The 22,299-nt window shown below is 40.0% G+C and overlaps 1 protein-coding gene across 8 annotated transcripts in view; it reads right to left on the minus strand.

Annotated features, from left to right (window-relative positions):
- The window catches only part of epb41l4a (erythrocyte membrane protein band 4.1 like 4A), a 223,575-nt gene that overhangs the window by 44,142 nt on the left and 157,134 nt on the right, over positions 1–22,299 (minus strand). For 6 of the 8 annotated variants that reach the window (XM_059969539.1, XM_059969535.1, XM_059969533.1 and 3 more), the window contains 4 exons: positions 20,156–20,277; positions 17,271–17,361; positions 4,041–4,121; positions 3,281–3,394 (listed from right to left, as the gene is read on the minus strand). In XM_059969539.1, the coding sequence (XP_059825522.1) occupies positions 3,281–3,394; positions 4,041–4,121; positions 17,271–17,361; positions 20,156–20,277 (408 nt within the window). The remainder of the gene's footprint in view (positions 1–3,280; positions 3,395–4,040; positions 4,122–17,270; positions 17,362–20,155; positions 20,278–22,299) is intronic. The other 2 variants (XM_059969540.1, XM_059969537.1) reach the window with 1 other exon arrangement.

The following is a 22,299-nucleotide window of genomic DNA, read 5'->3' on the forward strand; positions in this document are numbered from 1 at the left end:
AATGGGGGATACAACAACTCTAAACTCAGCAAGAGCCATGCTCCCTGTGCCATCAGGAAGTTAAAGCATGAGTATGCAGAGAAAATCCAGATAGCTTTGTGGACACAAGAGACAACATGCCACATGAAGCAAGGTATACAAACCATAACCAATTAGAAGTTCACCCTACGAATCAACAACAGTGATGGCTGCCTTCTATGTACGATTTGATGTATTGATGCAAAATAGAGGGACACCATCTCTCCCACAACAGGCTGCAGGTGAGGTGAGGAGGATCCTAGCCAGGGTAAACCCACAAAAAGCTGCAGGGTTGGACAACATACCTGGTCAGCTAAAAAAGGTCTTAACATTCATTCTTAATATCACTCTAAAACAGTCCACTGCAAGCTTCCAGGTAGCCACTATTATTCCAGTGCCCAAGAGCGACAGTAGCCTAAACGATTATCGCCCAGTGACTCTGACTTCAACAATCATGAAATGCTTTGAGCAGCTGGTAATGAATTGTATAAAATCTCACCTGGCTACATTGGACCCTTTCCAGTTCACCTACCACTCAAACGGGTCCACTGATGATGCCATAGCCTTGGCCCTCCACTCCATCCTGTCCCACCTCGAAAGTGATGCCTCGTATGCCAGGCTGTTGTTCATCGACTTCAGCTTGGCATTTAACACAAGCTGGTGGGTAAACAGTCCTCTCTGGGACTGAACAGCCCTCTCTGCAACTGGACCTTGGATTTCTTGACAGAAAGATCCCAGTCAGTCCGAGTTGGCAGCAACATTTCAAGCTCCGTCATACTGAGCTCTGATGCCCCAGGGTTATATGCTCAGCCCACTACTGACTCACAACTGAACTGCCAGATTCAGCTTAAACTGCATCAGGTTCAATGATGAAAAACAGTGGTTGGCCTCATCAGCAACAATGGTGAGCTGACATACAGAGAGGAGCTAGAGAGACTTGTCAAACAGTGTCAGGACACTGAGTCTCAATGTGAACAAGACAAAAATAGTAATTGTGGACTTCAGGAAGGTGCAGGTCAGTCACTCTCCACTGCACATCAATAGCTCTGCCATGGAGAGAGTGAACAGCACCAAGTTCATTGGTATGTAAAGAAAGGACTATCAAACCTGGACTTACAATACCTCCTCATTAGTCAAGAAGGCATTGCAGCAGCTATGCTTTCTGAGGAGATTGATCTGTGCAAGTCTTCCCTCTCCCATTCTAACAACTTTCTACAGGAGCACCATTGAGGGTGACAGAAAGACAGACAGACAGACAGACATACTTTATTGATCTCGAGGGAAATTGGGTTTCGTTACAGCCGCACCAACCAAGAATAGTGAAGAAATATAGCAATATAAAATGATAAATAATTAAGTAATAATAAGTTAATCATGCCAAGTGGAAATAAGTCCAGGACCAGCCTACTGGCTCAGGGTGTCTGACACTCCGAAGGAGGAGTTGTAAAGTTTGATGGCCACAGGTAGGGATGACTTCCTATGACACTCAGTGTTACATCTTGGTTGAATGAGTCTCTGGCTGAATGTACTCCTGTGCCTAACCAGTACATTACGGAGTGGATGGCATGCAACTTGGACAGCATCATCTTTTCAGACACCACCGTCGGAGAGTCCAGTTCCACCCCCACAACATCACTGGCTGCATCATTAGGTAGTACAGAAACTGCAAGGCATTGGATTGCAAGACCATACAGACGATAATGAAACTGGTGAGAAGATCATCAGGGTCTCCCTCCACCCACCCCCCATTATTTGTGACATTTACTGGAAGTGTTGTAGATGAAGGGCTCAAAGCGTGGTTGAGGATCCCATCCACTTCATCCCACAATCTCTGACCCACTTAAAGGCCCAAAACCAAAAACCACATTCCTCTGGGAGTCAACAGATTGAATTCATCAGGAACGGAAAGGGAGTTAACGCCCACTAGAAAGACTGTGCAAAGATTTTCTCAATTGGGACTCTGCCCTGACTCCAAACCACAGTAAGTTACACAGTCCAGCTTTGCCAGCATTCTTAATCAACAAAATGTCAAAGTGGCCACATTCCAACTAAATGAAACAAATTGCAGGAATGGATGACATCTCCACTGAAGTTTTAAAGCTCAGTGGTGAAGAGGTTCAGTCACAAATCCACAACTTCTTTGTCCATTCAATACCCTCCTGTGATACTTCTGCAATCCACATACGAGAGAAATATGAGCATTGTGGCGACCCACTTCACAGCGCACTCGAACCAGCTCACGAATCGGCTCGCGCCGGCATCAAGGCCAGTTCCAAAAAGGGCGCCAAGTCTGTTTCACCAGCAAGGGGAAAAGCCCGCGCGCGGGACGGGACTGTGAATATGCGCCCCCTACAGGATTCCCGCCCGGGAAGGGCAGGATCAGGAAGGCTTTAAAGCGAGGGCACAAAGTTCGAATAAATCTCTTTTGCAACTGCAGCTCATCGACTACGTGTCGTTATTTCAGCGCTGTGTGTAGCACACCGCTACAATATTTCATTTTCTGTAAGGAACATGTGACCAGCAACAAAGGCACTATCTCACACTGAGGCCATAATTCTCTGTTCTGTGCCCTCAAAAATACTGTTCAGCCTCAGGAATACTTCCACTTATTCGACAGAAATGGTCATGTCTACTTCTGCTTCTCAAATTCAGCAATATATTCACTAGGTCCATTTCCTGCTACCATCACTGCTTTACTTGACAAACTTGGTTTCCTTCACACTTTCACTCTCCTGCTCTTCTTGAAAGGAAAAAGTCTTACCTTTTATCTACTTCTTTGAGATATAGCGTGGAACAGGCCATTCTGGCCCTTCAAGCCGTGCTGTCCAGCAATCCCATGAGTTAATCCTGGCCTAATCATGGGACAGTTTACAATGATTAATTAACCTACCAACCAGTATGTCTTTGGACTGTGGGAAGAAGCTGAAGCACCCTGAGGAAACCCGCACAGTCATGAGGAGAACGTACAAACTGCTTACAGATAGCACAGGAAATGAACCTGGGTCGTTGATACTGTTAAGGTGTTGTGCTAGCCACTATGCTTCTGTGCTGCTTATGTAATGTGTGTATGCTTTTTAGTACAGCTTTTTGACAAGGGTAATATTAGAGCCAGAGCCATAAATGGAAAATTGAAGGCAGTGAACTCCCAACTAAAGGGTATCAAGATATCAAAATTATATCATGCGGTACATTCAAGCATGTATTTTGAATGGTAAGCATTATAGAAATAGTAACAAAATCGATTACTTAAAATAATTCCTACCATCGTCTGCCAGGCTGAACCAATTCATTGTCACTTCCACCAGAAGCAGTCCGTCGTTTAGGATGAGGGAACTTTGGTGATTTATTACGTTCATTTGGAGAAATAAATAATCCACTGAAAAGAAACAGTGGATGACTAAATATAATAATATGAACTGCATTTACTACTTTTGGAACTAAGATATTCATGGATCTTTCTTCAGATACAATGATTTACTGGACTGGTAAGTAATATTCTTGTTGTGCAAGGAACTGATGAAAAGAAGAACTAAGGGTAGAAATTCATCTGTGCAATTAAAACCTACACTAAAATCACATGGAATTGGGACCTGAACCAGTTTGCATTGGCACCATTGGACAAAAGCTTTCACGAGTGCACCCAAGACGAGGCTTTCTGTGCATAAGCACTACCAATTGGGTATTTTTCCCATTGCTGCACTAGTAATCATGTATGAATCATATTTTCTTCTGCAAAATGTGCATAGAGGAATAGGAATTTCTCTTCTCTGGAGAAACCTGAATCCTAGACTGTTAACCATAACCTGCTGCAGTGGCAAGATTAAATAAAGTCACAATCTCAAAACAGTAGGAAATGCAAACAAAAGATCTAATTTTTCAGAACCGTAGTTTGCAACATCATTCTAGTAAATAGTTAATTTACAGAACAACTAGTAATTCCAGTGGTTGCTACATTAGGATGATGAAGATTTTCCCCAAGGAAAAATAAATTTAAGGTGGAAAGATAATTAACGCCTACTTACCTCTGGGGACCATTTTCCTCCCATGGCGCACTAGTTCTGTTCTGTATGGCTGGACTACCATCTAGTTTGGTTGCCCTGGAGCTAAGAAGGTAAAACTGTCAGGACAGTTAAACACCTACAAGAGATTGCTCTCTAAAAATACAAGCATCCCTCCCATGACTTAGCACAACAGTACAATATTACATGATCTGCATGACTAAAGGTGACTATACCACAAACATGGAGATGTTGAGCTACCTCCCATGAACTCCTATTCTCTTTTACTTTTATTACATGTTCTTAATGATTCCTTCAATCCCACTCAGCCTAACCAGTGTCATTTAATTAAAGTACAGATGGGGCTCAAAATCTGGATTTATATGATTTTTAACTGAGATTATATTAAAAATGAAGTCTGAATATATTCATATTTAACTATGGATCAAAGGAAGTAAAGCCTTGTATCTTTGGTAATCAAAACTAGACAGGTTCATGGCTTGATTTTACAATACAATCTTTACTATCAATGAAAGGATACTTCGCACTACAAGGTACAATTCTTCCAAACAGTAAAGCACAAAAAAAAGACTTCTATAAAAATAAGATTTATTTTTTATTTTTTTATTTTTTTATTAGTTTTTCAAAACATTTTACAAATTAAAAACCCCAAATCCCAATGAGGAACATTAAAACAGTGCAAAATTAAGCATACAATAACAATATGCTACAAAGGAAGAGAATTTAGCAAAAAAAAAGGACCCGAATTAAAGACAAGTAAGCTTAAGTGTCCTCCCGAAGCCCCACAAGAAAAAAACAACGGCAACTCCAGACCAACCACAACACAATATAGAGAGTATAAGTCAGGACAGCCAAACTCCCAGACTGTGAATACACTCAGCAACAGAGGATAATAATGCCTTCTACCAGAAAAAAAAAGGAGCTGAAAGCAAGGGACCGAAAAGAAAAAAAAAACCCTAGTCAAGAGGAAGGTTATGAAAGTACTCGATAAAAGGTCCCCAGACCTTATGGAACTTTAGATCCGAATTGAGAACTGAATAATGAATTTTTTCGAGGTCCAAACAGGCCATGATGTCGTTAAGCCATTGAGCATGAGTGGGCGGGGCAGCATCTCTCCATCTGAGGAGGATCAAGCGTCTAGCCAGGAGAGAGGCAAAGGATAATATTTGGCATTTGGTCGGACCCAGACATAAATCTGTCTCGCCCCAAAAACCAAACAGAGCAATTAAGGGGTTTGGTTCTAGGTGCTGATTCAGAATACACGATAACGTAGTGAAGACATCTTTCCAGAATTTCTCCAAGCTAGGACAGAACCAGTACATATGGATGAGAGAGGCCACGCCCCTCTTGCATTTATCACAGAGCGGACTAACGCTAGGGTAGAGTCGAGATAGTTTAGATTTAGACAAATGGGCTCTATGAACAATCTTAAACTGTAAAAGGCAGTGGCGAGCACAAAGAGAGGTTGAGTTAACCGATTTGAGAACTGAATCCCAGCTCTCCTCAGATAAGGAGATATTTAAATCCTGCTCCCAGGCCATTTTGATTTTATCCATGGGGGCCCGTCGTAAGGCTGCTAGTTTATCTCGGATGATTGATATTAAGCCTTTACCTAGTGGATTCATGGAAAGAAATAGGTCCATAGCATTTTTCGCAGGCATTTCAGGAAAGTTAGGAATTAAAGGAGCAATAAAGTGTCGGATTTGGAGATATCTGAAAAAATGAGCATTGGGCAGATTGAACTTAACAGAGAGCTGCTGAAAAGAAACGAAGCGATTATCAATGAAAAGATCTTCAAAATGTCTAATGCCCTTCCTATACCAAACCTGGAATGCTGAATCGTATGTAGTAGGTAAAAAAAGGTGATTATGAGCAATAGGGCTGGAAACGGAAAACCCCTGGAAACCATAGCATTTCCTGATCTGAGCCCATATACGCAAAGTGTGTCTAACAAGAGGATTAGCTATTGATCTGGGCAGACTACTAGGGAGTGCAGAGCCAAGAAGTACAGAGATAGATAATTCTTTAGTGGAGCTCAGCTCCATCGCCACCCAGTTAGGGCATTCGGGTTTGCCATGGAAGAAAGACCAGAAGGTAGCACAACGTATATTAGCTGCCCAATAATATAAACGAAAGTTAGGTAAAGCCATGCCACCCTCTTTTTTAGATTTTTGGAGATGGATTTTATTAATTCTAGAGCACTTATTCTGCCACAGATATGACAAAATAATAGAGCCTAAGGAATCAAAAAAAGATTTAGGAATAAAAATTGGGATAGATTGAAATAGGTATAAAAATTTGGGGAGAACATACATTTTAACAACATTAATACAACCTACCAAAGACATAGATAGAGGTGACCATTGTACCAGACTCTGTTTTATAGCATATGAAAGATTGGCAAAGTTTTCACGAAAGAGATCTTTAAACTTCCTTGTGACTGTAATTCCAAGATAAGCAAATTGATTATGGACTACTTTAAAAGGGAGATCATGAAATGTTAGTTCTTGTGCTTCTTTATTAATTGGGAGAAGTTCACTCTTATGTAAATTAAATTTATAGCCAGAGATCTGGCTAAACTGGTCAAGAAGAGAAAACATTAGAGGTAAGGATGTAGACGGATTTGAGAGAAAGAGTAATAAGTCATTAGCATAGAGAGAAACTTTATGCTCAACACCCCCTCTCCAAATCCCAGTCAATTCACGGCAGTTTCGAAATGCTATCGCCAGAGGTTCCATAGCCAAATCAAAGAGAAAGGGACTTAAGGGGCATCCCTGGCGGGTGCCACGTTTGAGATTAAATACTTGGGATTTCTGAAAATTGGTTAAAACAGAGGCAATAGGACACAGGTACAGCAATTGGATCCAAGAAATGAAACTTTGGCCAAGGTCAAATTTTTCTAAAACTGCAAAAAGGTAGTTCCACTCTATACGATCAAATGCTTTCTCCGCATCGAGGGAAATAACACATTCAGGAATCCCAGTTGGAGGTGAGTATAAGATATTAAATAGACGCTGAATGTTAAAAAAAGGGAAACTGTTTTTAATAAAGCCTGTTTGGTCATCAGAGATAATGGAGGGAATGACGGTTTCTAATCTATGAGCCAAAACTTTAGCTAAGATCTTTACATCAACATTGAGCAGAGAGATCGGCCTATACGAGGAGCACTCTGTTGTGTCTTTGCCCTTTTTTAAAAGAAGAATAATAGATGCCTCACTGAAAGAGGGTGGCAATTTGCCGTAATTAAACGAGTCAGATAATACTGAAAGTAACTGAGGAGAAAGAAGAGAAGAGAATGATTTATAAAATTCTACAGGGAACCCATCAGGTCCAGGAGATTTCCCTGAGGACAGTGCAGAAATTGCAGTAGATATTTCTTCTAATGACATAGGCGCATTGAGTTTGGCTTTGAAATCAGATGAAAGTGAGGGGATATTCAGATTCTGTAAAAATTGATCAACAGAGATATTGACATTCAGAGATTCAGACGAAAATAATATTTTTATTGGTAAAAGGAAACTGTTTCCGTACACCAGACTCAAATTGAAAAACTTACTCAAAGATATAACATAATTTTACATGTTCTACAGTGAAAAATATGCTAATATGACGAGTCTGCTTCAGTGACATGACTAAAAGTTACATTATACCAAATCTGGTGCTAAGCAAAATCTGCAAATACATATTCAAGGTCACACTGATCTATACTGGCGGATCTACTTCAGTAACAGGCATGAAAACTAAAATTATCAGTGTTGATTATTAGCTACCATCCTGCTTAGTCACGGATAGGCAGAGGAACACATCTTACTCTGAAGCTATTTAAGGGCTGACAAAAATTCTTAAGAATGACTTTCTCTATGTTTGCAGATAGCAAGAAACTATTGAAAATAACCACAAAATGCTAGAGAAACTCAGCAAGTCAGGCAATATCTATGGAAAGGAATAAAGAATCAACATTTCAGTCCAAGATTCTTTATCAGGTTCTGCAAAATTGCAACACCAGTCAACAATTGATCTATCTCAGTTGTATGTGCCTTCTTGTCACCATTTGAAATTCTATCAACAACTGTTGTGTGGTCGATGAATATATAGATGCTGTATCATGAATGTGGGAGAGCTAGAGTCATGGGATAAAAATGCACCCAAAGTGTACCTGTGTTGATTGCCAGCATGGAGGAGTTGTTATTTTCACACCACACAGACTGTGGTCTCCCAATGAGGAAATTCAGGATCCAGTTGCAGAGGGAGGTACAGAGGCCCAGGTTTTGAAGTTTTTTTTGAGTAGTACTGAAGGGTGATGGGGTTGAACACTGAGCTGTACTCAATAAGCAGCAGCCTAATGTAGATATTGCTTTTGTTCAGGTGATCAAAGGTTGAGTGTAGAGCTAGTGAGATTGCATCCAATGTAGAAATTGGTGTGGGTGGAAGGCATTTATATAAATAATGAATAGCAAGGGTCCCAACACCAACCCCCAAGGCACACATGCTACCAGCATCCAGTCCAAGAAACAATCTTCAGCTACTGCCGTTGGCTTCTTACCTCTGCACCAATTTTGAATTCCATGGTACCTAACCTTTCAGACCAGCCTATCTTGAGGGAACTTGAAGACCTTAGAACCATAGAACATTACAACGCAGAAACAGGCCTTTTGGCCCTTCTTGGCTGTGCTAAACCTTTTTTCTGCCTAGTCCCATTGACCTGCATCTGGCCCATATCCCTCCATACCCCTCTCATCCGTGTACCTGTCCAAGTTTTTCTTAAATGTTAAAAGTGAGCCCGCATTTACCACTTCATCTGGCAGCTCATTCCACACTCCCACCACTCTCTGTGTGAAGAAGCCCCCCCCCCAATGTTCCCTTTAAAGTTTTCCCCCTTCACTCCTAACCCATGCTCTATTTTGTTTTTCTCCCCTAGCCTCAGTGGAAAAGGCCTGCTTGCATTCACTCTATCTACACTCATCATAATTTTATATACCTCTATCAAATCTCCCCTCATTCTTCCACGCTCCAGGGAATAAAGTCCTAACCTATTCAACCTTTCTCTGTAACTCAGTTTCTCAAGTCCCGACAACATCCTTGTAAACCTTCTCTGCACTCTTTCAACCTTATTAATATCCTTCCTGTAATTTGGTGACCAAAACTGCACACAATACTCCAAGTTCGGCCTCACCAATGCCTTATACAACCTCACCATAATATTCCAACTCTTATACTCAATACTTTGATTTATAAAGGCTAATGTACCAAAAGCTTTCTTTACAACCCTATCTACCTGTGACGCCACTTTTAGGGAACTTTGTATCTGTATTCCTCGATCCCTCTGTTCTACTGCACTCCTCAGTGCCCTACCATTTACCTTGTATGTTCTACCTTGGTTTTTCCTTCCAAAGTGCAATACCTCACACTTGTCTGTATTAAATTCCATCTGCCATTTTTCCAGCTGGTCCAGATCCCCCTGCAAGCTTTGAAAACCTTCCTCACTGTCAACTACACCTCTAATCTTTGTATCATCAGCAAATTTGCTGATCTAATTTACCACATTATCATCCAGATCATAGATGATAAATAACAATGGACCCAACCCTGATCTCTGTGGCACAGCACTAGTCACAGGCCTCCATTCAGAGAAGCAATCCTCCACTACCACTCTCTGACTTCTCCCATTGACTCAATGTCTAATCCAATTTACTACCTCACCATGCATACTTAGTGACTGAATCTTACTAACTAACCTCCCATGTGGGACCTTGTCAAAGGCCTCACTGAAGTCCATGTATACAACATCCACTGCCTTCCCTTCATCCACTTTCCTTGTAACCTCCTCGAAAAAACTCTAATAGATTTGTTAAACATGACCTACCACGCACAAAGCCGTGTTGACTCTCCCTAATAAGTCCATGTCTATCTAAATACTTGTAGATCCTATCTCTTAAGTACTTCTTCCAATAATTTACCTACTACTGACGTCAAACTTACCAGTCTATAATTTCCCAGATTACTTTTACAGCCTTTTTTAAACAACAGAACAACATGAGCTATCCTTGCTAAAGTTCAAACAGACAACATTTACTACCCTACCCTACATTTTAGGTTACCTCTTCAAGAATTGTAAAATATTGGTGGTTTAGATAGACACATGAATATGAAGGGAAAGAAAAATATGGATGATACACAGCAGGAAGACATATAACATAAATAGGCTTCAAGATCAGCAAAATATCATGGGCTGAATGGCTTGTCCAGTGCTGCTCTGTTCCACGTTCTGCATCCAGCACAACATTCACAAAGCCACGATGACTCCTCTTAATCTGTCTGACCCAATGCTGGTAGATCCCATCCCTCAGAATTCCCTCCAGTAACTTCCCCACCACTTATGTTAGGCTGACTGACCAGTAGATTGCTGGTTTGTCCTTGCTACCCATCTTAAACAACAGAACAAACAAGCCACCTTCGAGTTAACTTCTGCTAAATCCTGTCCAATTCCTCCAAACAAAAAAAAATTCAAACCTTACCCACCAGATTCAAGAAGTTATTTCCCCTCAGCCATCAGACTCTTGAACCAGAGAAGATAACTTCACTCATCTTCACATACCCAACAATGAACTGATTCCACAATCTATGGAATCACTTTCAACGAATCTACAACTCATTTTCTTCATATCTATTGTTTGTTTATTTATTTATTATTTCACTTTTATTTATTTTTGCATCTGCACAGCTTATTGCCTTTTGCACATTGGTTGTTTGTCCATCATTGTGAGCTGTTTTTCATTACGTCTATTGCACGTTCTTGTATTTACTGTGAATGCCCACAAGAAAATGAACCTCAGGGTAATATATGATGCCATATATTACCTTGATAATAAATTTACTTTTCAGTTTGAAAATTAGCCCTGTTGCACTTCGGGATCCTAACCTGTGAATATGTCCTACCTTTTCCATCAGCATCTTAAAACTAATAGAATTATGGTCATGGGAGCCAAAGTGCTCCCTGACTCTCACTTCAGGTACTTGCCTTGCCTTGTTCCCAAAGGAGAGGTCCAGTATTGCATTCTCCTAAGTGATGGAACATTTTGCTGACCAGTGATACTTGCTCATCAATTGACGCTTATTGAGGATTATTTAGAGGTGTTAAGAATATTCATTTACTACAAACACAAAGTACACTGCAGATGCTGTGGTCAAAGCAAACATGTACAAACAAGCTGGAGGAACTCAGCAGGACCCTGACGAAGAGTCTCAGCCCGAAATGTTGACTGCTCGTTTTCACGGATGCTGCCCGACCTGCTGAGTTCCTCCAGCTTGTTTGTACGTGTTGCTTCTTTTACTACAATGCAGCTTGCCAGCAAGATATTATTCACAACTCTGAAATAACTGCACTCTTTTTTTCTTTTGCCATTTGCTATTTCAAGTGTGGAAATGTAAATTCTGATATGAGCTTTAAAACACAATTTCTTGGAGGATTTCCCTTGATGAAAATACACAGGAAAGCAGAATACTGATTAGCAATAATACAAAAAATATTTTATTGTTAAATATATTTAAAATATTTTACTTAACTTTGCAAAAGTACTGAATATTCTATTATACATTTGTCCATTTCCTTGATCAACACATGGGGGAAAGTCAATGAGATTTACAGAAAGATGTTGTTTCCTGCTTGGCATTGCTACCTGCCGCACATCCAACAGTACCCTTAGGTCAGCTGCAGGGTTATCAGCCAGGGACAACTACTCATGGATGCTTCACTCCCTCAGCCTTGGTACATCTCCTGGTGGCAGAGCAGTAACAGGGTCTCCCTGCAGCTTCCACTGGGGTTAGTTTGTCCCCCTATTTATGTCCTTCCTCCTTAGCCACAGCCAAAAGCTGCCCTATTCTGTTTTTTCAGCAAACTCTCTGCTGGCCCTCCGGAGCTTCACTCCAGTCACTGCCACATCAGAGAGTAAACTTGTCGATGTGCGGACGAAGCTACCTCCACAAGCTACCTCCCACCAGCTTCCTTACACTCAGCTGCCAGGTCTGAATACTTTAGCCTCTTTCCCTCATGGGCAGCCTCCTCTCCTTCTTCCCATGGGATGGTTAACTCAATGAGGACGACTGTTTTGCCAGCTGTGGAACACAGTACTGTGTCTGGGCAGAGAGATGTGGTGGTGATTTCCATGGGGAACAGTAGCTATCTGCCCTCACGTTTCACTCCTTGCTCATGGCGAGGAATCCTAAAGGAGCTCTTGGGCCGGTTCATTCAGTGCTCTTACCAGCTTTAATAAATGGGATGAGTTCTCATCTCACTGCAGACCTGCAGGGCTGTAGGATCTCTGCCTATTTCTTTAGGACCTGGTCGGGCTGCACCTGTAGCATCCTTGGGACAGAGTAGTCTTGCATCCTGCCAGGATGTGTTGGAGGTTGCATTGGTGGTATCACACGGGGGCAGCAACCCTCACTGCCGAACCACTGGTGAAGATTGAGGGCAGGACAAGGTACCATAGGTTGCACTGATGAGGAAGCTGAGCCTGGCTTATGGGATTTTCTGCAGGTCAGACCAGTGAATGACCTGCTGATGGTGCCCTTCCATGATGTCCAGCTTCTCTGGCGGCCCTGTGTCACTGCATCCTGTAGTCCTCCTGCTCTGTCCTTGTTACCTCCTCTACTACAATGGCTTTCCTCTCTTTGAGGCCTTGAACCAGAAACGTGCTGCCTTCCCCCAGCCAAGTTCTGCATATCCAGCCTGAACTCTGCCACAGCTTCTTGGTACTGCAGCCTGCTGATGGTCTCATCTACTTCAACTTCAGCTCTTCATTCATGGCCAGTATGGATTAGGGCAATGGCACTCCTCAACAGCGGGTGGGTGGACTCCCTTAGCTGAATGGCCAGTCAGGTTTTTTTCTGTTTGCACCCATACTGATGGGTCTCAGTGGCAACTGCAACATGTTCTTCCCGAAGTGTCCGTGAAACACTGAGGCAGCCCCAGCCATTTCCAATTGTACAAGTGGGCTATCCCATCCATCCTACTGGCTGTTGATGAGGAAATTTTACACATTTTCAAGGGCAACATCACCCTTTAGCACAGTCTGAACTGGTAGCACCTCACTTAATACTTTGTGGGCAGTTAGCTCTGGTCGATTTTGGCCAGGCCCTCTGCAAGCTGTTTTTCTGCTACTTTTCCCATCTGCCTGTCAGGGAGCTCTGCAGTACACTGCTTCCCAAGGGTCTTGGTGGCCTCCATGGCTAACAATGAGATTTCCTCGCCCCTACAACAAAGGTGATGTTGTTGCTTCAGACCTCTGTTTGGATGGATAGGTTTCAGGACTTAGAGGGCTGGATTTTCATCCTTGCCTATGTCACTAGCTCGTCTAGCCTCTGCAGCAACTTTCTTGTGCATGCAGCCTTCTAAAGGATGCTTGTGACATCATCTATGTAACCTCACAGTGGAGGAAGCCCTTGTCCTGACTGTAGCCTTATCCCTCCAACCACTTTCCTTGCTCCAGTAAGGATGATCTTGAAGGCTGCCACAAACAGGAATGGGTGGTGGAACACCCCATTGCAATGCCTACTTCGAACTGCTGCCACCCTGTTGTAAGGTCTTGGAAAGAGAAGCCCACTGGAGGTCACTGAAGTAATCTAATGTGCCTCTAATGTATCAAAGATGTGAAAGAACTCCATCGCAAAGTTCTCGAGCTGGTGAGGCACAGATCGACAGGCATTCACAAGATTCAGCCACACAACATGCAGGTCACCTTCCTCATGCTTGGCTCGTTGGATCTGGTCCCATATCAATGATGCACGCTCCACACATCCCATGAAGCTTAAACTCCTGCCTCTGGCAGCTGGTGTCAATGTATCCATTACCCATGAGGTAGCTAGTCATCCTCTCAGCCATGACAGAAAAGATTTTCCCCTCAACATTCAGCAGTGCAATGCTCCTGAACTGGTTGATGAAACTGGAGTTCTGCTCTTTGGGGATGAACACTGCCACATCCCCAAACAGCACTGTTTTTTCCAGGCAATTCTCATTGGGTTCCACAGGATCTTGAGCACACCAGAGCAGTTTTTGTAAAGCTTGTAAGTAATTTCGTTCAGACCAGGCGCTGATGCTGACAATGTATTTTTGACAACTTCTCTCTGTTCTGCCTTCACTTAGCTTTGGCGGTGTGGGGCGGGGGGGGGGTGGTGCATTTTTATACGCACATGCACACGCACACGCACGCACACACACACACACACACACACACGCTTCTGCTTGACTTCACTCCACAACTTTTCCTTAAATACATTTACTTGAAGCAAGTTAGATGGAAGGAAATTATTTGATCAATGTGTACTGATACAGTTTACTGAAATTAGAAATTTTGCCTGTATTTTATATATAACATTTTCACCTGATGTTCTTTATTATTAAGCAATACAAGTCATAAAGCAAGCTGCAGAGAAGACTGCATGAGAAAAAAATAATTTTCCAAAGCACAAGCCACGTAACTTTGAGACACAAAACTGAAACAGTCGGTGCATCCGCTCATTAGAGTTTCTAATTTATATCACAAGTTTAGACAGGCAGTTTGGTTGTAAATTCATGCCAGATAATAGTGGGAAACAGTTACAGGTACATTTAAGCAAGTGTAAAATAGGTAATAGCATGGTCAGTATGGAAATGAAATCAGTTTATTATTGGTCACATGTACTAAGGTAAAGTGAAAAACTTGTCTCACATATTGTCCACTTGTAATAAATTATTACATAGTACATTGAGGTAGCACAGGGTAAACCATTATCAGAATGCAAAATAAAGTACAAAACTACAGACAAAGCACAGTGCAGGTGCACAATGAAGTGCAAGATCATAACAAAGTAGATTGTGAGGTCCAAAGTTTATTTTATCAGGGAAGGTTTATTTTATGAGGGATCCACTCAATAGTTTTAGAAACAGCAGAGAAGAAGCTGTCCTTTAGCCTGATGATACATGCTTGACATTTATAAGTGTATCCTTGTCTGTAGGGTTTTCCTAAGTGTATCCATTTGAAAGACAGGAGAACATGTAATCTCCTAATAAAAGCACTTCTTCAGATTATTTAAGTTCAGAAAGTGAAATAAACCTAAATCCAAATTCAAAATATTTGAGAAATGAAATTCCAAGGTCAAAATTTGGGAACAGCAGCTCTGTTAAGGACTTAGATAAATTGGAAGAATGGGCAAAAAGTGGTAGATGGAATGTAGTGTTGGGAAATGTATGATAATGCATTTCAGTAGAAAGAACAATAGTGTGGACTATTATCTAAATGGGGAGAAGGTTCAAACATTAGAGGTGCAGAGGACTTAGGAACCCTTGTGTAAGACTCCCAGAAGATTAATTTACAGGTTGAGTATGTGGTAAAGAAGACAAATGCAATGTTGGCATTTATTTCAAGGAGAATAGAATATAAAAGCAAGGAAATATGTTGAGTTTTTTTAGCACACTAGTCATGACACACTTAGAGTATTGTCAACAGTTTTAAGCCCCTTATCTCCAAAAGGGATGTGTTGTGTTTGGAAGAGCCCAGAGGAGGTTCAGGAGGATGATTCTGGGAATGAAGGGGTTAACATACAAGAAGCATTTGGAAGCTTTGGGCATGGACTCACTGGAATTTAGGAGAATGCAGGGGGATTTCATTGAAACCTATTGAATGTTGAAAGGACTAGACAGGGCGGATGTGGAGAGGATGTTTCCCATGGTGAGGGTATGCAGAACTAAGGGGCACAGCCTCAGAATTGAGGGGCAACCCTTTAGAACAGAGGTTATGAGGAATTGTTATAGCCAAAGAGTAGTAAATCTGTGGAATGCTCTGCCACAGACTGTGGTGAAGGCCAACTCTATGCATATATTTAAGGCAGAAGTTGATTATCTTCTGATCAATCAGTCATCAAAGGATATGGTGAGAAGGCAGGTATATGAGATTCAGTGGGATCAGCCATGATGGAATGGCAGAGCAGACTCAACAGGCTGAATAGTCTAATTCTGTTCCTATGTTTTATCAGTGTGAAAATTAGTGTCAGCACTGAAGAAAAAGGTCTCCTTGGAATACCTGCTCATACTGCATCAAGTCTGGGGGGCAGGTCCAGGTAGGGAAGGTAACACATGACTTAGTTGTTAGTCCTGCAAAGATATATCCTGGTCCAGCCATGTTGTTGCTATGGCCAAGGAGCACACCAGTGCCTTTACAAAGAAATTCAGCAAGACCCCAGCAACCCTCACTGATTTTCACAGGTGAACATTATAAAGTATCCTGTCTGGATGCATCACGGCTTGGCACGACAACTGCTCTACCCAAGACCACAAGAAACTGCAGAGTTGTGGACACACCTCAGCACATCATGAAAACCAGCCTCCCCTCCATTGACACTCTCTACACTTCTTGCTACCTCAGTAAAGAAGCCAGAATAATCAACAAACCCACCCACATTCTCTCTTCTTCCCTCACCCATAGGGCAGAAGATACAGAAGCCTGAAAGCATGTAACACCAGGCTCAAGGACAGCTTCTATCCCACTGTTATCAGACTCTTGAATGGATCTTTTGTATGATTAAAATGGACTCCTGGCCTCACAATCTACCTCTGTGAGGTTGCACTTCATCAGTTACCTGCTCTGCATTCTTTTAGTAGTTTTTGCACTTTATTCTGCATTGTTAATGGTTGACTTTATTCTAGCACAATGAACTGTGTAATGACTTGATCAGTATGAGCAAGCTTTTCCCTGCATCTCAGTGCATGGGACAATGATAAATCAAGGTTTGTGACTGAATGGGTCTGTACTTACAACTTTCTGCCATTTCTTGCAGTTTGAACAGAATAGTTGACATACCAAGCCTGAAATGTCAGCTGTTTACCCCATTCCTCAGATGCTGCCTGACCTGCTGAGTTCCTCCAGCATTTTATGCGTGATACATCCAGATAGAATGCTTTAAGTGTGCGCCTGCAAGGACTGCATGAGGTAATACCCTGGATTTTGAAGAAAGAGTTACATGGCAAATACAGGATCTTGCTGCATAGCACTGAGCAGAATGATAAAATTACCTTCCAGGCCTCAAGTCACCCCTATTGACCCATGTGTGAACCCATGCTTATATTTCTAATGTTACCAAATTTTAATAAGAATTTAAATTTAATCTGAAATTGAAATTCAGGCATTCTGATATTAGTATTCTGAGATAAATGTTCCATAACAGATGTTTTTAATGTGCTTAAATATAGCATAACTTTACCTTTTCACTGGTGAAGGCGCGATAATTTTGGTGGGGCCATCATATTTCGTACTGTCTGTTTTTGTAACACTGCGACTGACACTGTTTGATCCTATGATAACAAGATCACAGATCAACATTATATAAATGTTAATTGGATAAAGTTTAGTAAGTAAGTAATGCAATTAATCATGAAATACAAGATGGACAATTTATTTCTTGTAAATATTCTTGATTGGTTAAGCAATTTTCTCACATAAAATTGAAAGAGATGAGAAAGAAAAAAAAACAATTATTATATACATATAGTTTATTTTCCACCAAGAGCTCATTCACCATCTTATATCACATGAAATATGTTGATCTCTGTGTCTAGACTACACCTCCTAGCAATATGCATAATAGTTTAAAAATTGCTTCCAATGGAAATCTGAAAAATTTGTCAATAATTACAAAACCAGGGCAAACAATTTTGATTCTTCTTGTTTAAGGTAAGGGGCAGAAATTTTAAGGAGATCCGTGGAGTAAATGTTCTTACTCCTCAATAGTATGGTTACAGTTCCTCCAAATTTATGAACTTTTGCACATAGTACTTTCTTGTTGAGTTTCAGGCTTCATCAATAACCATTGTTAAATTTAATGGAAATTAGTTGCCCCCCTTAACACTTACATCATTGATGTCAAACGAGGAAGTGAAAACTAGAAATTCCCAAGGAGAGAATTGCTGACCTCTTCTGACTTGCTGAAAAGTTGCAGAATTTCTAGTTTTAAATCATCAGGGCATCCCTGATGTTTCCAACATCTCCAGCTTGATTCTATTTTAAGCAATATTTACAACAGCTTTATCTTTACACAATCATTCATTCCCTGACTGATTAAAACATAAATCTATTCCATAGCTCAGGCATTTTAGTTGGAGTTTCCATCAAATAAGGAGACTGAACGTTATGAAGTGGTACTGGAACACAGACCAGCAATCTAAAGTTTAGCTTAGCAAAAAGGAAAATTATGTGCCAGAGCAAAAGTTATTGAGAAGATAATAAAATGACACAATTATACTGATCAAATTATCACAGAGGGGTATCTCATTAGATATGAAAAACAGTACTGATCTGAAGGAGCACCCCTGAATAGCTAGAACCAACTAGTTATTGAATAAATTTTAAAAATGAATACACTGTGTTTCCAGTAATGAAGTGTAGAGCCTGTCATCAAATTTACTGCTTCACAGAGTGCAAAAGGTACAAGCCTATTCTCATGAATTTCCGCAAGACATTGCAAGCCTTTGTTAAGCCATGGTATTCATATCAAGCATAAAGCAGCAACAGTTACTTCTGTAGAATAGGGGAAAGCTATCCTTCGACGGTCCTCATACAACTGCTATAACTGCAGCAAGAGCAGATTACTAATGGAGACACAAGACACTGCAGATGCCAGAATTCAGAGCAAAAAACAGATTGGTGGAGGAATTCAGCAGCTCAGGTAGGATCTGTGGAGGAAAAATGGACAATCGACATGTCTGGTTGAGACCCAGCATCTGGGCTCAGATGACTCATTTTGCTATTAAAAGTATTGCATAGCAAAGACCGCAGGGAGTTATTTTAATGGAAAGAAATAATTCACAAAATTTCATAATGAAGCATCTTATTCAAACATATCTGCAGCATTAAAATTTTGTTAATAGAGTCAACGAAAACCAGGGAGAAATAATATTATCAATTTCATGCTTATTAAAGGCATTAACTAAAATTTATACATTGTGTATATCTAAAATTACAAACTTGTTTTTTTTTAAATGTGCAGTTAAATACAGAAAAATAAATGATTCCATTGTGACCTGTTTGCAAATCATGTAATCTTTTCTCAATTATTTAATATGAAAGAGAGTAGCACCAAAACAATCAGTCAGAAGGTGGTGTGACTCCCCTTCATATAATACAGAAAGAAATCTGAGATTGCATATCAATGGTGTGCTGTAGTTGAAGGTTCATAATGAGAGTTTAATACACTTGTCAAATGTGAACAACTGCCAAAGCGCAAGCTTTCAGTGATTTCTGTGTTAAGAATAAAATGAGCTCAAGTGGACTTCAGTTGTCCCTGTGCATTTACCAAGTAGAGAAAGTTCATAATTCAAAGTAAAATTATTATCAAATACATATATACTACCTTGCAATACGAAGTAGCTTGCAAGTGAAAGCCCAGGACTGAATCACAGAATACTAGATACCACTGTTTTGGCAATCAGGTATGAAGAGTCACTATGTCTTGTGTATTTGGGGACCAGTCTCCCCTTGGAAAATATGTCTAGAGATATTACTATAGAAATAATTGCTCACAATGATTGATGGCCAATAAAGTTGTGCAGCTAACAGGTTATTGGGTACCTAGCCCGATTTTAAAATACCCAATATATTGTATTTAAGGAACATTGCAACTGTGATACTTATCCTTCATGCTTTGAAACCTTTATGAAAACAGTATCTTTATCCCTGTGTCTATATGCCTGCCCTATTTTTACCTCAGTCTAGTTATAGTATTAGAACCACGCTGAAATTATACCTTCATGCACCTAACCAGCTTATCATCACTATTGTAATAAGAGCTTCCTCAAACAGAACCAGGTATTCTTCTTGCACTTTACAGACTGAGTTAGCTCACTGTAAATTCAGGTTGCCTGAAGCTCACAAACTTCACCTGATTGAAAGTAACCAAGTGCTTTAAACTTCCCGTAATCATAACAGTCACAATTTCCCAGTAAAACCTCACATTGTTGAAACCCCTGTCTTCACTCCCAACGTTAGCAATTTTCTTGGCGTGTATCAGCCAACTCAGGAAGGAAACCCCAAAATAGTTACCATGCTCTGGATGAAGTACCACATGTATCCTAGATGTAATTACTTGCTTACCAGATTGTGGAGAGTGGAGTATCCTCTTTGGATAGGTTTTACTGCGAGTTCTCTGCACATTCTGATCCGGTCGTGGTAGTTCAATGGATTGGTCTCTGTTTAGTTGAAAAGCAGTCCTACCACTGCTCAAATATAAATTATTATATTTTTATTACTTTGCATGTATGCATATGTCAGCCTAGGAAACCATTATATTTAATACATTGTAACATTATCTAAAATGTTTTATTTTGTTTGCAAAATGTGGAAGGGTCCAAATGTATTTATATTACAAAACTAATGTAGATTAATCAATTTTATTGCAAAAATGAGATATAAGTTCCCTAAATAATTTCAGTATATACATGCAGGCTAAAATTGATAAACACATCTAACTCTAGGAATGAATTTCAGTAAGTAGTTCTGCACAAATGTATGGTTTTCAACTGAAAGAGCATTAAAATTGCACAGTGGTCTTCCTGTCTATTATTATTATTAGTCTTCTGCTGTGCAAGCAAGGAACATGAAGACCCAGATGTTCACATTAAAAAGAGTTTCTTTTTAAGCCTGGAACTTCTGTACATGTATAGCCAAATGATACTGACAAATTAATCCTGGGACAATGACTCTTATATGGTGCAAGATCAACAATCTAATTGATTTCAATGGGGATTGTAAGGGTACATAGAGAAAACAAGGGTGTTTAATAATTTTAATTCGTTAATTAATAACTATATTTAACTAACCAACACCTGTAAAAATTGTTAAGGTTTTGAGAACTTCCCAGGAATGGCACTTCAGTTCATCACCATTCTCATTCTCATGCTTTGGGCTAGCAAGATAGACTCTCCTCTCCAGGTAAGAACAAGTATTGAATGATTCTGCACAGAGATTACCTGTGCTAACAAGATCTGGTCTATAGAGTCTCTCAGTTGCAGATCTCTTAGAGGAATTGGTAATACTGTGGCCAAGCACAAAGTTTTATATTGCAGTATTGCAGCTTAATCTTTTCCAATTAAATCTCAGAAAAAGAGCAATGCAAACATTAAAATTAAAAATATCTATATATTTCATATTTTCTTTCCACTGCTTTCAAGTACTATATGATGACATCAACAAAGCACAAATAATTTCCCCTAGTGTGACCTATGGAAGATTAGATAAAATATGTTCAATGATGTGAAAATATGGAAAAGAAGAAGATATCTGCCACAAAAAGTACAATTTACTTAGACTGCATATTCTCGTCTGGGAGAGAAATTTCCATAGCACATTATCAAATTTGAAAAAAAGAGAGAGAAAAAAAACACATCCTTCCAGTCATCTCCGAACCTTCATGGACAAGGATTTTCCCCAAAGAGAATAAAGAAAAATAAATAAATTAAAATAAATTAAATCATGTGAAAATATTGAATAAAGGGTCGCCAGACTTGTTCAAAATTAAAGGATGTATCAAATGTCCGGCTTCTAATCTTCTCCAAGCTTAGACATGACATAATGGAGGAGAGCCAACAGAAAACAGTAGGTGGATTAGATTCTTTCCAGAGTAGCAAAATAGCTCTTCCAGCCAATAAAGTTGAAAAAGCTATCACATGTTGGGTGGAAGCAGACACTTTGCTTGCTTCCTCTGGAATAATCCCAAAAATTGCTGTGTGGATTAAGTTTTTTTCTAATTTTATCCTCAATTGGACTGCCCAATCTTTCTTTTTCTTTTTTTTCTTTCTCTTTTTTTTGTTTCAGTTTAGTTAGTGGGGTTTTTTTCCTAATCAATAAAATTTCCACTCTTTTTTTTATGATTGCTATGAGGAGTTGTAGTTTTTTTTACCATTATATATATAACAGCATAATATTTTATCTATTTGATTTTGACATTATATACTTACTGTTTTTACTATTGCTGTTTATATGTCTTTTATATTATCTACTTGTTAAACTCCTCTTCCAATTTGTATATTCTTTATTTGGAAATCAATAAAAAAGATTGAAAAATGAAAATGAAAAACAAACATTATCAAATATAATTAACAAAGACTTTGCTTTTCTATGCCTCAGATGTCCATTTTCGGACTGAAAAGATGTTGACAAAGACATATGATCAAACAGTTAAGTAAATTACAAAAATCTGCTACTGCCTATGAAATATCTAATTATATTTCAGAATTCCA

The sequence above is a fragment of the Hypanus sabinus genome, chromosome 5 (genome assembly GCF_030144855.1).
Source record: "Hypanus sabinus isolate sHypSab1 chromosome 5, sHypSab1.hap1, whole genome shotgun sequence".
NCBI classification, from domain to species: Eukaryota; Metazoa; Chordata; class Chondrichthyes; order Myliobatiformes; family Dasyatidae; genus Hypanus; species Hypanus sabinus.